The sequence below is a fragment of the Ovis aries genome, chromosome 14, assembly GCF_016772045.2.
Source record: "Ovis aries strain OAR_USU_Benz2616 breed Rambouillet chromosome 14, ARS-UI_Ramb_v3.0, whole genome shotgun sequence".
Classification (NCBI taxonomy): domain Eukaryota; kingdom Metazoa; phylum Chordata; class Mammalia; order Artiodactyla; family Bovidae; genus Ovis; species Ovis aries.
Window position 1 is genome coordinate 34069808 of NC_056067.1, and position 19054 is coordinate 34088861.

The 19054-nt window shown below is 34.1% G+C and overlaps 1 protein-coding gene across 1 annotated transcript in view; it reads right to left on the reverse strand.

Annotated features, from left to right (window-relative positions):
- The window catches only part of TERB1 (telomere repeat binding bouquet formation protein 1), a 29355-nt gene extending 13215 nt beyond the window's left edge, over positions 1-16140 (reverse strand). Inside the window, exons 1-10 of the mRNA XM_027977909.3 lie at positions 16078-16140; positions 11359-11469; positions 11057-11185; positions 9192-9323; positions 7983-8043; positions 7776-7891; positions 7552-7674; positions 2987-3139; positions 1480-1611; positions 260-385 (exon numbers count right to left, since the gene is read on the reverse strand). Coding sequence (XP_027833710.2) covers positions 260-385; positions 1480-1611; positions 2987-3139; positions 7552-7674; positions 7776-7891; positions 7983-8043; positions 9192-9323; positions 11057-11185; positions 11359-11469; positions 16078-16120 — 1126 coding nt within the window. The 5' untranslated portion in view covers positions 16121-16140. The remainder of the gene's footprint in view (positions 1-259; positions 386-1479; positions 1612-2986; positions 3140-7551; positions 7675-7775; positions 7892-7982; positions 8044-9191; positions 9324-11056; positions 11186-11358; positions 11470-16077) is intronic.
- Between the last annotated feature and the right edge of the window lie 2914 nt (positions 16141-19054).

The following is a 19054-nucleotide window of genomic DNA, read 5'->3' on the forward strand; positions in this document are numbered from 1 at the left end:
AATCTGTCCACAGTGCATTAAATAAGTGAATTATCTATACTGTTGCTCCCTTCCATAGAAGTTTTTATATGCTGTAATACTCTAGCTGTCATGTCAAAATTATATAAGCTACTTTTCAAATGTAAGAGGCTGGGAGCTAAAGGGGCTTGGTTCATCAAAGTAAATTCAAAAGTAAAAAGCAAATTCATCAAAGTAAATTTGAAGTAAATTCTCTTTCAAAAACTTTGGTAGGTATTTTTTTAAGTAATAGTAAACTTACTAATTTTTTTGCAGTTGTGAAGCACGAAAGTGGCAGCTTTGTTTAGTTCCTCACTCTGAGATTCAGTTAAGGCTTGTATCATGAGTGGAAGGCCATTGTTTTTAAAAAAGTCATACTGATTTTCCTCTGGAAAACACATCAAAAATTAAAGTAGAAAATAGTTATTTCATCTTTTTTTTGGCCGTACCATGGGGCTTACGAGATCCTGGTTCCCCAACCAGAGATCAAACTGATAGTGAAAGTGCCAAGTCCTAACCACTGGACCATCATGGAATTCTGAGAGTTATTTTATCTTAAACTATATGCATGAGGTCATAGTTCTTTCTTGTGATAATTATCACCATAGTTCAAATTTTAAAATACAGAAAAACAAAGTTTCAAAAGTATTTTCAATTTAGAAAATAATCTACTTACATAAGATACCTACGTCTCCTAAGTGATAATCTGTGAAATACAGCCACAGAGTAGTGTCATAAGAGTAAATGAACTGTCCTCACTTGGTTTAGAAAAAGGTTTAGTTGCCAATTATACCGCAATTAAAAAATAAAAGTTAATAATTTTAAAGGTACAGTAAACCCTAAATTATATACAGGTGAAGAGAAAGTATAGAGAAATAAATGAATGGAGAGAATAGAAAATGAGGGAAGAGAGAGCAGAAGAAGCAAGAAAGCACAAAGAAAGGGAAGTGGAAATGTGAGAGGAGGAGAGAGAGAAAAGTGAAGAAGGTTGGAAAGGAGGCAAGTGAAATGGCAGGAAACTGGAGACGGAAAAAATGAAAGGGGAAAAGAAAAAATAGGAGAGAATGATAAATAGAGAAAGAAAGATAGAACTTTTGAAGGTTTTCAACAAGGGAAAACAGGATCGTATCTATGCAGCAATGTGAGGAGTAGAATGAAAAAAACAGAGACAGAAGGAAGAGGACACAAGGAGGACTCTCTTGCAAAAACACTGATGAAAGATGTTGAGGGGCTGAGGGCTTAAATTAGGAAAGTAGCACTGGAATTGAGCAGAAAATGATAAGCAAGGATAAACAGATGTATTAATAGAACCACAGGTCTTAGTGACTGACTGAATACCATGGATGAAAAAGGATGAGGAGCAATGAATGACTGGCTAGGGGACTAGGAGAAAGGCAACAGTACTTTTAAGCTGGGGAGGAAATAACAGTATATTTCTACTCTACTGTTTTAATAAACATGCTAAATAAATCCAGTACTTACCACAATCCTCTGTACAATGACCAAGAGTAAGTATGACACTAAATTTTTCTCCTGAATCCAGACTGTCAAGAAGCAGCAATGCCAGAAGTTTTGAAACAATGTGGTACTTGGATAATACAACACCAAAAGTAGCTTAAAAAGGGGGAAAAAAGAACAAGCACAAACTTACAGCTTATCCCTACCTATATATATAGTATTTTCCAGATATTTACATATACTATTTTTCAGATCTTATCCTGGGAGAATGATATTATATATCTACATAGTATCTAAAATTCACATCTCATATAACATGCAATATATAACTATAAACAAATGCATTATAATAAGGTGGAAGCTTATAAAGCCCTCAATAATTCCTCTTCCCATACTAAAGACATTATACTAAAGCAAATTTTTTGAAGAATGCTTTCTACTAAGTTGTCCTGTAGAGTGTTGTGAATATGAAATACTACTACTATCTTCCCTAAAAGCTGCTTACTCTCATCTTACATACCTTGTCTTATCTAGACTGACAGTATAGACCTTCCCATGTAATCAATTTTTGCCTGTCACTGAAATACACTTCTAACTGGTCATGGTTCTATTGATGTTAATGATGCAGTGAGGCATGCTTGAATCTATACTGAGATGTGAAAAATTCAAGAAGTCTATCATTTTAAACTACACTTCTTATGGTTTTTTTTTTTTTTTCAGATTTTAAAAACAGAGTTCAGAGTCCAACAGTCCTGATAGCAACAAAAAGGTTGTGAATTCCTCAGAGGACTATTGTCGTAATCATTTTTTTAATCTCTAGAGCTTACATAGAGCCTAGCACATAACTGAATTTTTAAAAAATGATCTACCATTTTTTTTCAGTTATTTATGAATCTCAAGAACTGCTTATTACAAAGATTTGTGGACTATCATTCTTCAGTATTTGTACATGTGAGAAGCAGCCATGAGTTCTAGTCTGATTCGGCCACTCACTGGTTATGGTAGGATAAGTCCAACTCATACTTACCAGATAGAGGCATACCTTAATTCTTTATGTCATTTTTTAAAATCTATAGTCATGAGTTCTAGTCTGGTTCAGCCACTCACTAGTTGTGGTAGGATAAGTCCCTCTCATACTTATTGGATAGAGGCACACCTTAATTCTTTATCTCATTTTTAAAAATCTATAAATTGGACTTTCCATTCCCTATGTCTCCAAAATGTCCCTTGATTTCTCATCTAATCTTTTTCATTTAATGCTGCTTTTTAAGTGAAACAAAGATTTAGGACTGGTAGACTCTTCTCTTGATTCTATCATCAAACCTGAAATCAGAAGACCTAGATTTGAATCCTTAAGGACATGATAACCTCCATGAGAAAATAAGGAGTTGGACTAGATAATTTCTCTCTCCCACTTCTGAGAAACTAGAAGTCCAATCCTTATTTGTGTTCAATCTACCATTTCAACACTCACCATGCCGAATTCAAACAAAATGCAACTATGGAAAAATTACTAAGCATTTTCACTCACGATTATCAGCAATGCATGCATCCACTGTCTTTGTCACCACCACTGCAAGTTTAGCACTGAAAGGAGTCTTGTGTGAATCAGATTCCAGTTGCACAAGAACTTGAGACAATACATCCAGTCCACCCACAGATATAAAGTATTTCTGAACATAAGCTTAAGGAATAAAGTAGCAGAACTATTAATACTTCAAATAAGACAAGTATATGGTTTCATTAAATTAATTTGTGCTAAATATAACATTAACTTGACTTTAAAAAATACTTACTAAAAAAAATAAATAAAATAAAAAATACTTACTAAAAATCCCAAATTAAAGAATGAAAAATCTAATCCTTACCTGTGCATATACATAATCACAAGATTGATTCTATTTACTTATATAAGAAACCGATTTCAACATATGAGTTAGTTTAGTACAGTACTTCTTTCCTGTATGTTAGGCATCTCATTTCATTGATCACAAACTGGTAAATTTTGCAAGAATGATATTAAACTCAAGTCCTACAAGAGCTATAGATTCATTCATTTAGCTTGGTATTACAACCAGCAAGCTGTCTATTTTCTGAATTCCAAAATAACTCATTCTTCAGATTGGCTAAATCAACAAAAAACAAAGTAATTTAACTGTTTCAAAAAAAACCCCACATATTTCATCCATCTTATTTAAGTAAGCCTAATTCTTTTACTTCTTAGATCATAAAAGTATAACATATTACTGAGAGTCATAACAACTATTCCAAGCAAAGATTCGATGACAGATACATTTTTTTAAAAGCCTTCAGTCTTTTGTTCCCCTGTTGAAAATGATTCTGATGGGAAAGTACTCCATGGGTCTATGTATTCAGTAGTCTCTATAGCCCCTATCCCAGCAGGGGACATATAATCAGTGGATATAGGAGCTAATGATTATAATTCTGTGATAAACCTTCTTCCCAGTCTACCCTAGAACCACAAATTGAGCCAGGATGATTTAAACACAAAAAGTACTTTTTATATTAAAATTGTTTAATAAAACACAAAGCTATTAATCTAAAAACAATCATGTTCAAAAATTTCTCTATCTGGGAACAGACTGTTAGGAAATGTTATTTAAGGATATGTAAACATTTTCAGTTTCTCCAGTTTCCCTGTGGCTTAGATAGTAAAGAATCCGCCTACAGTGTGGAAGACCGGGGTTCTATCCCTGAGTCAGGAAGATCTCCTCGAAAAGGAAATGGCAACCCACTCCAGTATTCTTGCCTGGAAAATTCCATGGACAGAGAAGCCTGGTAGGCTATAATCCTGCAAAGAGTCAGATACGACTGGTGGCACAAAGAGTCGGACATGGTTGACAAACTTTTATTCATTTATTCAAACATTTTCAGTATTACAGGGACTCCAAAATAGGTTTTACTAAAAAGTATTTTCAATTATATTCTATGTAATGAAAAATTGGACTTATAAGCAGAACATCCTAGTCTACACTTGTACAGAGTATTTAAAATTTTGTTTAGTCGCTAAGTCGTGTCCAACTCTTTGCGACCCCAGACTGCAGCATGCCATGCTTCCCTGTCCTTCACTATCTCCCAGAGTTTGCTCAAACTCATGTCTATTGAGTTGATGATGCCTCTAATCTATTTCATACCAATCCACTGAGAGTAATAGGTCCTATATGTATCATTCATTTAAGCTGGTATTTAAAGAAAGAGGAAATGTCAAAGCATCATGGAAAATAGGTTTCAATTTTTGAAATTATATACAGATATGTTCCTTTGCATGTGAGCATGTGAAAGACAACTATTTGCTTTAAATATCTGAATATAGATATACCACTAGCAACGTGTGAGAAAGTTCTAGTTGTTCCACAACCTCAATATTTAATGTCACTAGCCTTTTTACTTTTAGTCATGCTAGTGAGTGTATAGTGATGCCTTCTTGGGGTTTTCCTGGGCACAAGTTCTTTATCAGATGTACATTTCACAGATATTTTCTCCCAGTCAATGGCTTGCCTTTTCACCTTAACAGGAACTTTTGAAAAATTAAACATTTTGATTTCAGTGAACTCCAAATGATAATTTTTTCTTTGGTGGCTCATGTTTCTTGTGTCCTAAGAAATGTGTCTACTCCCAAATTATAAAGATTTGCTCCTGTTTCTGTCTAGAAATTTTAAGGTTTATTTCTTATATTGAGGTATATAGATCATTTAAAGCTAATTTTTGTAGATTGTGTTAATTTTGTATACCAGCTTCCCTGGTGGCTCAGATGGTAAAGAATCTGCCTGCAATGCGGGAGACCCAGGTTCAATCTCCAAATTGGCAAGATTCCCTGGAGAAGGGAATGGCAACCCACTCCAGCATCCTTGCCTAGAGAATTCTATGGACAGAGGAGCCTGGCGGGCTACAGTCAATCGAGTTGCAAAGAATCAGACACGATTGAGCAACTAACACTTCACTTCATACTGTGTAAGGTAAGGGTTAATATTCATATTTCACAGATAGGTAAATACTTTTACCAGCATCATTTATTTAAAATACTACATTTTCCAACACAGAGTTACCATGGCATCTTTGTAGAAAATCAACCATATATGTATGTGTGTGTGTGTCTATTTTTAGGCTCTCCGTTTTGTTCCATTGATCTATACCTACACTTACACCAGTACTACACTGTTGATTACTGTATAGTACATACTGAAATCAGGTAACATAAATTCTACAATTTTGTCCTTTTTCAAATAAATTTTACTATCCTAGCCCCTTTGCATTTCCATGTAAATTTTAGAATCAACTTGTCAATTTCTATAGAAAAGCCTGCTAAGATTTTGATAGGGAATGCTATGAATTTAGAGACGAATTTGAGAAGTAACATTATGACAAAATTGAATCTTACAATCCATGAGTATGATATCTCTCCCATTAAGTTTTAATTTTTTTAAATCTCAGCAATGTTTTATAGTTTTCAGCATATAGATAGTCCACATATTTCACTAAATATATCCCTAGTATTTTGAGTTTTTTATATTATCATAAATGATAGTCACTTTAAGTTCTTAATTGTCTCCATATGACCTTGTATCCTGCAACTTTGCTAAAATCACTTATTAGTTTTGTAGCTTTTTGTAAGATTCTTACACAACCAGGTCACCTATGAATAAGTACTATATTTTCGTTTTCCTTTTCAGTCTCTATGCCTTTTATTTCATTTTCTTGCCTTATTGCACTGACTTGGATGTCCAATTAATTAGAGTGGCCATCCTTGTCTTCTTTCCAATCTTAGGGGAAAAGCATTAATTCATTCACCATTTAAGTATATTAGCTATAATATTTTGTAGAGGCCCTTCACCACATTGAGAAAGTTCCCTTCTGTTCCTAGCTCACCAAAATCTTTTGTCATGAATGTATGTTAAATTACGTGAAAAGCTTTCCCTACATCTTTGAAGATCACATAGTTTTTCTTTTCTAGCCTATGAATACTGTCAATTTCCTAATGTTAAACCAACCTTGCATTCCTAAAATGGATGTCACCTAATCAGAATACATTATCCTTTCTATATTTTGCTGGATTGATTTGTTAATGTTTTGTTAAGGATGTTTACATCTAGATATATATAGGATATTGGCCTATAGTTTTCTCGTAATGCCTTTTTCAAGCTTTAGTATGGAAATAACACTGGCCTTAAAAGTTTGTTGGAAAGTGTTTCTTCTACTTCTACTTCTTGAAATAATTTATGTAGAACTCTTTTTCCTTAAATGTTTGGTAGAATTTACCGTTGAAGCCTTTATGACCTAGAATTTCTTTTGTGTCAAGGTTTTAAACTACAAATTCAATTTCCGTGTTAGATACTAAATACTCAGGTTATATATTTCTTGAGTGAGATTTTGTAGCTTGTCTTTCAAAGAATTTGTCCAGCTCATTTAAGTTATCTAATTTAGTGACATAAAGCTATATTCCTCATAATTTGGGCCTTCTCTCTATTTTGTGATTAGTCTGGTAAAGGATCCATTTTACTGATCTTTTCAAAGATCTAGTTTTTGGTTTAATTTATTTCTCTATTCTGTTCTTTTTATATTTCATTGATTGCTATCTTCTCTTTATTATTCCCTTTGTTATGCTTACATTGACTTTAACTTGTTTTATTATTTAGTTTCTTAGGTGGAAACTAATATAATTGATTTGGGACCTTTTTTCTTTCCTATGCAAGCCTTACTGCTATAAATTTCCATCTAAAAATATTGTGTTTTCATCATCATTAAGTTAAAAACATTTCTAATTTCCTTTGTAATTTTTTTGACTCATAGGTTTGTGTTTTTGTTTTGATGTAGGTTTTTAGTATTTTGTTGCTTAATTTCTAGATATTAGGGACTTTTCTAGATGTTTTATTTTTATTAATTTCTAATTTTTTCAGAGAACACTCTATGTGGGTTTTTATAGTTTTGCTATGTTTTTCTATGTATAAGATTTTAACTTATACAATAGTAAAATGCATCCAAAATGACCCAATTTACTGGAGTTCATTAATTAATTCAATAGGTTATGCTTTGAAATATATTTCTTCAAATAAAGCCTGGAGAATAATGAATACTTACTGTTATTTGCAAGAGTGAGTCCAATAAATGAGCAAATAGGGCGAATTATCTCAGCTTTCATACAATTTATCAGCCAGTCATTAGCATGCGTAAAAAGTGAGCTGCAAACCATTTGATTTTCATCTGAAAGGGATAAAGGCAATCATATTTTAGTATACTTGGAAAATATCAACTTTTTATTTGTTTTTAGTCTTTTTTTATATTTAAATATTTGAGATAATTACCATTTTGAGGATTGTTGACACAGACACACAGAGTACTACACACTGAAGACCACAACTGATAACTCTGCGAAGCACTTTCATCTGACAAATTCAACTCATATTTTGAAAGAACAGTCCTAATAGGTTAAAGGGTAAAGAAAGTAATTAATACATATGTGTTAAGGTATTAAGCTATGAATAATTAAAAGGAAACATGTATTTACTTACTTGAACAACTGTGACAGAACTGAAATACAACCTGTTTCTCTCACAAGTGTCTGTCCAGTCCCTTAAAAAAATTGCCATGTATTACATGAAAGATTTCTGTTTAGAAAATAATTTTGCACAAGTGGAAAACAACATTTAAGCAGTACTTTTAATAAATAACTTTCAGTCATTTTAAAGTATTATAAAGTATAATACAGAATTACAGTAGGTAAAAAATCTATAATCAAGATTATTATGGAAAATATATTACTTATGCTTAGAGAATGACAGTATTCAAATTTCCTCTAAAAATCACAAGACATTTATTTTGCATAGTTCTGTGTTATAGTACCAAAATATGCTCCAAAATGGAAAAAAATAATTTAAAATATTAAAAACTGAAAAAATAAAATCTAGAAGCATTTAAATGCATATAAAATTTCTAACAATTTGAAGATCTAAATAAAGCAACAAAAAAATAGCCTTTAGCCTGAGCAAGAGGTATACAGGAATACTCTATATACTATCTTTGCAACTTTTTGTGAAACTTTTTGTGAAAGATTATTCCAAAATAAAAACTAAAACAACAAAAGCAAAGTAAAACTTTAGCCAAGAGCTACATGAAATTTAAGGTCATTGCTGACTGATATAATGACCTTAAATATGATAACTGAATGGCCAATTCAATGGAAAATCAACCAAATTAATTCATTAAGTGGGGCTTCCCTGGTAGCTCAGCAATAAAGAATCTGCCTGCCAACGCAGGAGACGTGGGTTCAATCCCTGGGTCAGGAAGATCTCCTGGAGAAGGAAATGGCAACCCACTCCAGTATTCTTGCCTGGGAAATCCCCTGGACAGAGAAGCCTGGTGGGCTACAGTCCATGGGGTCACAAAAGAGTTGGACATGACTTAGTGTCAAAACAACAATTCATTAAATGCTTCTCTTTTGCTTTTAATGCCATTCCTTTTCAATGCTAGTTAAATAATACAAATTACTTTACTATTTTTTAAATTAATAAATATCAAATAATTATTTGATATTGTCTTTAGACAATATTGTCTTTAGAGCCAGTAATTCTAAAAGTTAGTTAGGTTTTAAAAGGTTGGGGGGCAGTGGGGAAAAAATAATTTAAAAAAAAAAGGCACTGACTAGAATAAAAAGATTAATAATGTCTGTTCCAATTTATTATTTTTAAAAATATTTCTATAACATAAGAGAATGTACTTACTGTTATTTGAAACCAGAACCAAAATAACATAGACAGACATTCTTTTCAGATTTGTGTTTGAATCACTGTTAGATAAGAACCAAATTAAGTCTTCAAACAATTCTGAAGTACACAAAGTCTGCTGACAGTAAACTGAAACATGAAAATATAATTTTAATTTCTATGTATTAGCACAAACAAGTTTTAAAATATGCTAACAAAATATAAAATTGCCATTATGGATGGTTCTCAACCAAGTCTCATTTCACTGACATTCATCAGTCATATAAAAAATTCTGACAAATTTAATCTGCTTATTCAATTAACAGACCAAAGAAGCAGTATCTTAATCAGAAGTACTTGACCTAGTTCTAAAGCACGTATTGCAATCTCATAGAATTTTCAGTAACTACATTTCAAAATTAACCCTAACAAAAATATAAGATAAAACATGACCCCAAAATTTGAGGATAAGTAACAAAATGTAGCCAAAGAAAAATTTAAGAAAATTCAGAAACCTGTTTTAGAAAAGAGGGGTAAATGATAGTCATGCTATTTTTAAAGACTCTTCTAGATATAAAAATATCTTTCCAAAAAGCAAAAATGATACCTACCTGATAAGGAGGGGTTCTTTGGGGATAATCATGCAATAAGCAGAATTGTAAAAAATAATTTGAACACATACATCCAGTGTCTAGAACAGTTTTTAGACACTCTCAAAGGCAAAGACAATTTCTTATTTATCCCCAGTACCTACAGCATAACTTATTCTCAAAACAAGTGATGAAGTTAATGGATGAAAATATAAGAATATAAAGTTATTTGACAAATTTATGGTTTAGATTTAACTTCATTTCAGGTACACTACAGAAAAAATATTTTTGTCAGCCACACCCAAAACATGGAGAAGGAAATGGCAACCCATTCCAGTGTCCTTGCCTGGAGAATCCCATGGACAGAGGAGTTGGAAGGAAACGGTCAGTGGGGTCGCAGAGAGTCGGACACAACTGCGCGGCCAAGCACCCAAAACATCTTTATCTACATACAAGATGGTTGTGGGCTGCCTTAATATTCTGATTCATGTACCCGGATACACAGACAATGAACAGAATAGAAAAACTAGAGGTAGACTCACAAAGTGATAGTGGCTGCATCTCAAATCAATGTGAAAAAGGTCTACTTTACAATAACAAGTGTTGGGATAGCTGGATTGCCACATAAAACTGGAACCATTCATCATCTCATACCCCAGGAAAATTCAAAAAGAATAAAACATGTGAAAGTAAAAAATAAAGTCACATAAGTACCAAAGGAAAATGTGTGTGGATTCCTCTATAACCTGGGAATATGGGAAAACTTCCTCTGATTCAAAATTCAGAAACAAGAAAGGAAAAGAATGATGAATTTATTTTTATAAAAACAAAAAAAACTTTTGTATGGCCAAAAAAAAAAGGATAAGCATAGTAAAAGACAAAGTTTAAAAAGATGTTTCCAACTAATGGCAAGAAAAAAATTGTGAAAGATTTCGAAATGGATGATAACAAGTACTGAACATCCTATCTAGCCTTCTTTCTAGATTATTTGTGCCTTTTACTGTCTTTGGGCTATTTCATAACTCTAGAAAACTGATAGTGACACAAGTTATTCTTGTCCACAGAAATGCAAAACATTTTGACCAGTAGAATGCAACTGATCTTTGACCTGCAGACACTGACTAGTTATGTACCTATTCATAAAATTCAGCTTTCCCAAATGTCTACAGCACTGTTTTTTGCCATTACTTTTGAAGCAGCTATAACATTTTACTGCTTCCCTCATTAGTTAAAAAGTTAAATAAAATCTTTGGCATGCATTAATTGGACAGTGAAATAGTTTTCATATTTTACCATTTTGTTCTGCAACAGCTCCTAATGTATATAAGGCTGCTTCTTTTACCATACTATGTTCACTTGACTTTGCAAGATTTTTTACAAACATCAAACCACCAATTTCCCGAAAATAAAGACCTGCATTACCTGTAAAATGTGCAGACAAAACAAAGAAGATTTAGTATAATTATTCTTTTAAGGACAATAAATCACATGAACATAGTAACATATAAAATAACTGAATAGAAGAGAAAGAACAATGCATATTTCATATGTCACAATACTAAAAAGAATCACAAAATTTCACTATCATATCTTACTATTTTGTTGGCAAATTGAATGAATAGTAACCAAAGCTTCCTTCTGTGAAAAAGCATTGTCCATTTGATACTTCAGACACTCCAATAATAAGTTCAGGTCAGTCTTCACTTCTAAAGAACAAAAATTTCATTATTTTAAATATTTCCTTTCAAAAACTAATCATTTAAGTTTCACCCTCAAAATACATATTTTTGTTTTTTAAATAATATGTATTATGTATTAATAATTATGTATTAAATAATATTTAATCTGTATTACTTTTAAAAAATCTAACAAGGAATAAAAATATGTAAAAGAAAGATGCTCCTTAAATAAAACAATTTGAAATGAGCTTCTTATAATTATTTTATTTCCCCCTCGCACAAAATATAGGAAAAGAAAATACAAGTATTATTCTCTTTAATTAAAGCTGCTGCTGCTGCTGCTGCTGCTGCTAAGTCACTTCAGTCGTGTCCGACTCTGTGCGACCCCATAGACAGCAGCCCACCAGGCTCCCCCGTCCCTGGGATTCTCCAGGCAAGAACACTGGAGTGGGTTGCCATTTCCTTCTCCAATGCATGAAAATGAAAAGTGAAAGTGAAGTCGCCCAGTCATGTCCAACTCTTAGCGACCCCATGGACTGCAGCCCACCAGGCTCCTCCATCCATGGGATTTTCCAGGCAGGAGTACTGGAGTGGGGTGCCATTGCCTTCTACTTTGGTTTAAATATTTATTTAGAATGAACTGAATGACAGTGAAATACAGTATATTAGAATTGGTGGGATGTACTAATTGCCTGGTGGGCCAGTAGTTAAGACTCAGCACTTTCAGTGCCAGGGCCTGGGTTTGATCCCTGGTTGGGGAACTAAGATCCCACAAGCCATGAAGCATACACACCTCCAAAAAAAAAAAAAAAAAGAACTTGTGGGATGCTACTAAATCAGTGTTTAGGAGAATGTGTAATGCTAAATGTCTACATTATAAAAAAAGAAAGCCACATATTAATGATCTCAGCTTCAACCTTAAAGAAACTAGCGAAAGGGTAAGGAATAAGCAGAAAGAAGGGAATCATAAAGATCTGAGCCGAACTACAGAGCTGGGTCTTCGAGGACATCAGTAAAACCAACAAACCCCTAGACAAACTGATCAGGAAAAAAAAGAGCAAAGATAAAAATTACCAATATCAGACTGAGACAGATGCATCAACATAGATTCTAAAGATATTCAAAAGATAATAATGGTCATGTACAACTTCATACCTACAGATTCAACGACTTAGGTGAATGGATAAGTTGCTTCAAAGAAACAAATTACCAAAACTTGCCCAAGAAGAAATAAATATTATATATATATGAAACAGATTGAAATCATAATTTAAAACCTTTCTATAAAGAAAACTCTAGGTTCAGATGGCTTCATCTGTAAATTCTTCCCAACATTTAAGGAAGAGTTAATGTCAATTCTACAAAAAGTTTTCCAAAAAGTTTCAAGAGAAATAATACTTTATAATTTATTTTAGGAAAGTATTATTTCCTCATTCTAACATTAAAACTAAGTCATTAGAAAGGAAAAAAGAAAACTACAGACCAATATCCCTCACAAACATACATGGAAAAAAGTCTAAACAATTTTAACAAGTTGAATTCAAAAATAAATTAAAATAATAATTCATCATGACCAAGTGAGTTTATCCCAGGAATGCAGGATTAGTTTATGATTTTAAAAATCAGTCAATATAATACAACAAACTAAAAGAGAATACATCATCTCAGTATATGCAAAAAAAGCATTTGATAAAATAAAATTTCATTTCTGATCTAAAAAAAAATTCAGCAAACTTGAAACAGAAAGGAACCTCCTCAACCTGATGAAGTATATCTACCAAAAACCCTACAGTAAATATCATACTTAGCAGAGAAAGAACTCATTCTTTCTCCCTAAGGAACAAGACAGAGATGTTTACCATTGTACTGGAGAAGCTAGCCAATGTCATTCTATTTAACATTCCATTTATCATTGCACTACTCCAGTACTCTTGCCTGGAAAATCCCATGGACGGAGGAGCCTGGTAGGCTGCAGTCCATGGGGTCGCTAAGAGTCAGACATGACTGAGCGACTTCACTTTCACGCATTGGAGAAGGAAATGGCAACCCACTCAAATGTTCTTGCCTGGAGAATCCCAGGAACAGGGGAGCCTGGTGAGCTGCTGTCTCTGGGGTCGCAGAGTCAGACACGACTGAAGCGACTTAGCAGCATCAGAGAGTCTAGCCAGTGCCATCAGGTAAGAAAAAAGAAGAGGCATCCACATTGGGAAGGAAGTAATAAAACTATCAGTATTCACATATGACATGGCCTTCTATGTAGATAATCTGATGGAATCTACAAAATAGCTACCGAACTAACAAGTGAGTATAGTAAGGTTTCAGAATATCCACTAACATGCAAAAACCAGTAACATTTCTATATACCAGCAATAAATAATTGGAAATTGAAATTCAAAACCAATGCCAGTTAAAATGGCATAAGAAATATGAAACACTGGAAGTTCCCCGGTGGTACAGGGATTAAGACTCTGTGCTTGCATTGCAGGTGGTACAGGTTTGATCCCTGGTTAGGGAACTAGGATCCTGCACAAGGTGTGGCCAAAAAAGAGAAAAAGAAGTTTTACTGGCAAAAGATGTGAATTACATACACACTAAAAACTAAAAAATACTGTGAGGTATTAAAGAAGACTGAAATAAAGGAAGTGATACACCTTGTTCGTGGGTCAGAAGATTAAATACTGTTAAGATGTCAGTTCTCCCCCAAATTGATCTAGAGATTCAGTACAATCCCAACAGGCTATTTTGGTACAAGTTGACAAGCTGATTTAAAAATTCATATGGAAATGCAAAGGACCTAGGATAGTCAAACAATTCTGAAAGAGAAGAGTAAGATGGAAGACTCAACTCTCTTTAATTTCAAGACTTAATACAAACCTACAGTAATCAAGAGTATAGTATGGCATCAACAGATAAACAGATAAATGAAACAGAATATAGTTCAAAAATAAACCCATACATACGAGTGGCTATTTTTTTTTTTTTTTTACAAAGGCAATGTAGAGAAGAAAGCATAGCCTTTTCAACAAATGGTGCTGGAACAACTGGATATTCATATTCAAAAAGACAATAAAACAAAACTTGAATCCATTATTCATACTGTATACAAAAACTAATTCAGAATAGATTGTAGTTCTAAATGTAAAATCTGAAACTATAAAAATATATTTGGCTGTGCCACATCTTAGTTGTGACATGAAGGATCTCCCACCTTCTTCTGGAATGTGGAATCTTTTAGTTGGAGTATGAGGGGTCTTTTCAGTTGCAGCATGCAGGATCTTGTTAGTTGTGGCATGCAATGTCTTAGTTGTAACATGTAGAATCTAGTTCCCTAACCAGGGACAGAACCCAGGCCCCCTACAGTGGAACTGTGAAGTCTTAACCACTAGACCACCAGGTAAGTCCCTTCACAAATTCTCTAATCTCTGTACCTCTTATAAGATCCTTAACATTACAACCACCCTCTAGGAAATGAAAGGAAAGTGAAGTCGCTCAGTCGTGTTCGACTCTTTGCAACCCCATGGACTGTAGCCTACCAGGCTCCTCTGTCCATGGGATTTTCCAGGCAAGAGTACTGGAGTGGATTGCCATTTCCTTCTCCAGCGGATCTTCCCAACCCAAGGATGGAACCCAGGTCTCCTGCATTGTAGACAGGCGCTTTACCGTCTGAGCCACCAGGAAAGTCCAACTGCCCTCTAGTTACTGCCATATAATCTTCAGATAAGCTCTGAAGAAGAGCAAGCTATTCATGGGAATCCCTCGTGCCTCAACGGTAAAGAATCTGCCTGCAATGCAGGAGACGTGAGTTTGATCCCTGGGTCAGGAAGATCCTCTAGAGAAGCAAATGGCAACCCACTCTCTGTGGGAAATCCCACAGAGAAGCCTGGCAGGCTACAGTTCATGGGGTTGCAAAGAGTTGGACATGACTTAGCAACTAAACAACCACCACCAAGCTATTCATACTGTCTCCAAATTATTTCTCACCCAGACCTCAATATACTACAATCTGGCTGAAATCTATTAAGTTTACTATTAATAAAACAAATTAAGTCCAGTGGATACTTCAGTCATTATCTGTGACATTTAAGACTGAGCCTCTTGGGTATGAGGGTAATGAGAATGCCTTTCTCAAAGCATTGTCATAAGGCTAATTTCCAAAATACCACATTCCTGTCTCTTTACCTTTCTGAAATGTTTTTCTTAGTCTTTTTTGGGGGTGGTCCTCTTCCTCAGCCAAACCCTGATGTGATGGGGTCCATCAGGGAGTACTATTTCCCATCCTATTATATTTTAGTATTTCCTCTCTGGTTAACCTCCTCCACTTCCATGAACTAAATTTCCATTTTTCTGAAGATAGCTCTGAAATGTGCTGGTGGTCCTCTCAGGTTTCCACTGTTATTACATATACCTCCATTGAATCAGCTATCATATGGTATTCTAATTATCAGCATGCCATCTCCCATTAGAATGTCAGTTTCCTGAAGTCAGTGTGACTGGTACAGACTAGATGTTTAATAAATATTTATATAAATTACTGAATAATTCTTTCAATTCCTGGAGCCTGTCAGATAATCTGCAGTATATTCCACAAATAGACTAAAAAACAAATCCCAAATATATGATCCATAAATTTCTCACCTTGTATTTTCTTTGTGTCCTCACTTTCCATGCTTGTCTGCATTCTTTTCCCTTACATTTCATCTGTAAGATAAAGGTATTCTCTCAATTTAAATCTATTTTGAGATTTCCAGAAGTGCAGTATGCAAAGGAGTAGGAAAAGAACACGTGTACTCAGTAGTGTCCGACTCTGCAACCCCATGGACTGTAGCCCGCCAGGCTTCTCTGTCCATGGGATTTCCCAGGCAAGAATATTGGATTAGCTTGCCAATTCCTTCTCCAGTAGATCTTCCTGACCCAGAGATCAAACACACATCTCCTGAACTGGCAGGGTAGATTCTTCACCACTGAGCCACCAGGGAAGCCCCTGAAACTTACTAGATATTAGGTATACTTAAGTTCTCTGTGGCTCAGTTTCTTCATCTATAAAATAGAAATTTCCAACTTTATAGTTGTTACAAGAATTAAAATTGAAACATACACAAATGCACCTCACATTCTTAAGTGCTACAGGCATTCAATAGGTTTTATTAAACAAACACATGAATTATTGATTGAATCTAACTGCTCTGCTCCTCCTTCCTTATTTCCTTTTCTGTAAATTTTCATCCCATCATTTCAGATTGGGCACCCCTCCATTAATCAGAGATTTAAAATACAAATACACACACACTCTTTAGATGTGCATTTCTCTTCACAAGCTTAGCTTAATACTAAAGTTTTTTTTCTAACAACTTCTGCTTACTTTCAAGCTTAAATCTTTGTTTATAATTCATTAGAAGAATTTTTAAAATAACTGGCAACCCTAATATGGCCTCTCACATTCTTTACTTTAAAATGCTAAATTGATTTTTTTAGAAAAATATATCAGAGTCCAGTCAACTTTTTAGAACAATAAATCAGGACTCAAAGAATTCAAAAATTCTTATTTAACCCAATACTATATAGTTAAAGGGAGACAATTATTCTATTGCTCATTCTTACTCTCAAAATTAAAATTCCCATCAAAAAATTTAATGATGAATATGCAAATCTTTTATAAAGTAATATACACATATTTACTGGGGGCTTCCCAGCTGGTGCTAGCAGTAAAGAATCTGCCTGCCAATCAGTTCAGTTCAGCTCAGTTGTGTCCAGTTCTTTGCGACCCCATGGACCCCATGCCTGCCAATGCAGGAGATGCAAGAGACATGGGTTTAATCCCTGGGTCAGGAAGACCACCTGGAAGAGGGCATTGGCAATCCACTGCAGTATTTTTGCCTGGAGAATCCCATGGAAAGGGGAGCCTCGCAGGCTACAGTCCACAAGGTCACACAGAGTCGGACGTGACTAAAGTGACTTATTACACATGCACACACGTTTACTAGTTTTGCCAGTTTTTTAACTTAAATATTCCATTAAAAAAGGAATGGGTAGGTATATCATAGTATATCCACCGGATAGGATATTGTTACAAGAATATTGACATTTACTTGAAATGTTTGATAACATGGAAAAATGCTTACGTTACAATATAGTCAAAAAGAGCAAGACTCAAAATTTTATCTACAGTATGACCCCAATTATCTAGAGGCAAACATAAAATTAGATGGAAAACAGCAACATATTAACACTTGTTGTCTTTAGCTGGTAGTGTTTTATTTCACTGTTTTTCATTTTTCACAGGTTTTGTAATAGAAGCTTCTAATGTTCAGCAAGTCCAATGGTAGATCAGGCCCTGTATACCTCTATAAACCTTATAAATATTGTTATTTTTAGTCTTTACAGCAACACTGCAAGGGAGTTATAAGGATAGACGAGGAGAAAGTAACAATTTGTCCAAGTTCAAACAGCTAGTAAGTGACAGAGCTGAAATGAGAATCAATAAAACTGAGGTAAGGGCTACACTCTTATCCCCTGTTATTGTATTTCCTACATATAATTTGGAGACATGTTATAAACAGACATACTATATATACGTAAAAGTATACAGGAAAATTTTCATTCTTTTTTAAAGGCTGAATTGCCTATGAGCAAATGGGTTAAGATTTGGAAAAAGACTAGATTAAAAAACAATCTGTTGAAAACTTAGTCTATTCAGTGGGGAAGGAGAAGGTGGGATGAATTGAGAGTAACACTGAAACATATACTTTACCACGTGTAAAACAGAAAGCTAGTGGAAAGACGCTGTAAAGCACGGGGAGCTCAACCAGGTGCTCTGTGACAACCTAGAAGGGTGGGATGGAGTAGGGGTGAGAGGGAGGTTCAAAAGGGAGGACATATGTCTATTTATGGCTGATTCACGCTATTGTATGACAGAAACCAACACAGCATTGTAAAGTAATTATCTTCCAATTAAAAATACTCGTGCTAAAAAAATAGTCCATTGTATCATACATGGAGGTTTTTGCTTTGTGAGAGTTTAAGGACTAGTTCCTTCATTTTAATTAGTCAATCTGCTTTTTAATAAGATTTTCATCATTAAAGAGGGATATAACTTTTAAATTGAAACTGACAACACAAACTACCTTCTAGACCCCTGTCTTTTTTATACCATTTTTTAATAAATAGTTACACAGCAAAATAAGGTAAAGTTTGCCAAATATCTAGTAACATTAAAAACAAGTCATTATATTTACTTGCTACATATTTAAAAACATCCACGGCAAAGGACAAGTTATAACTTTCAAGTGATTAATAATTATAAAATTAATTTTAAAGTATAAAATACAGTATATTCCCAAGAACAAAAGCACCTGCCCCAATAAAGCATATTGTTAAGTATTTTCAGAACTTAGTGTATAGATGCAAACTGTCATGAACAAGATTTCAAAATCATTTACTGCATTCTCACAAGAGGAAAAGAGGGATTCCTCCCCTGATCACCCCCCTCACCCCCCAGGTACCAGAAAGAAACTATCCTATTTACAGGTTTCACTCAATATTAATTCCCCAAAGTCAAATTAAAACTTAAGCAAGTAAAGGAGCTGAACATTATTTATTTATGTGGTCTAGAATA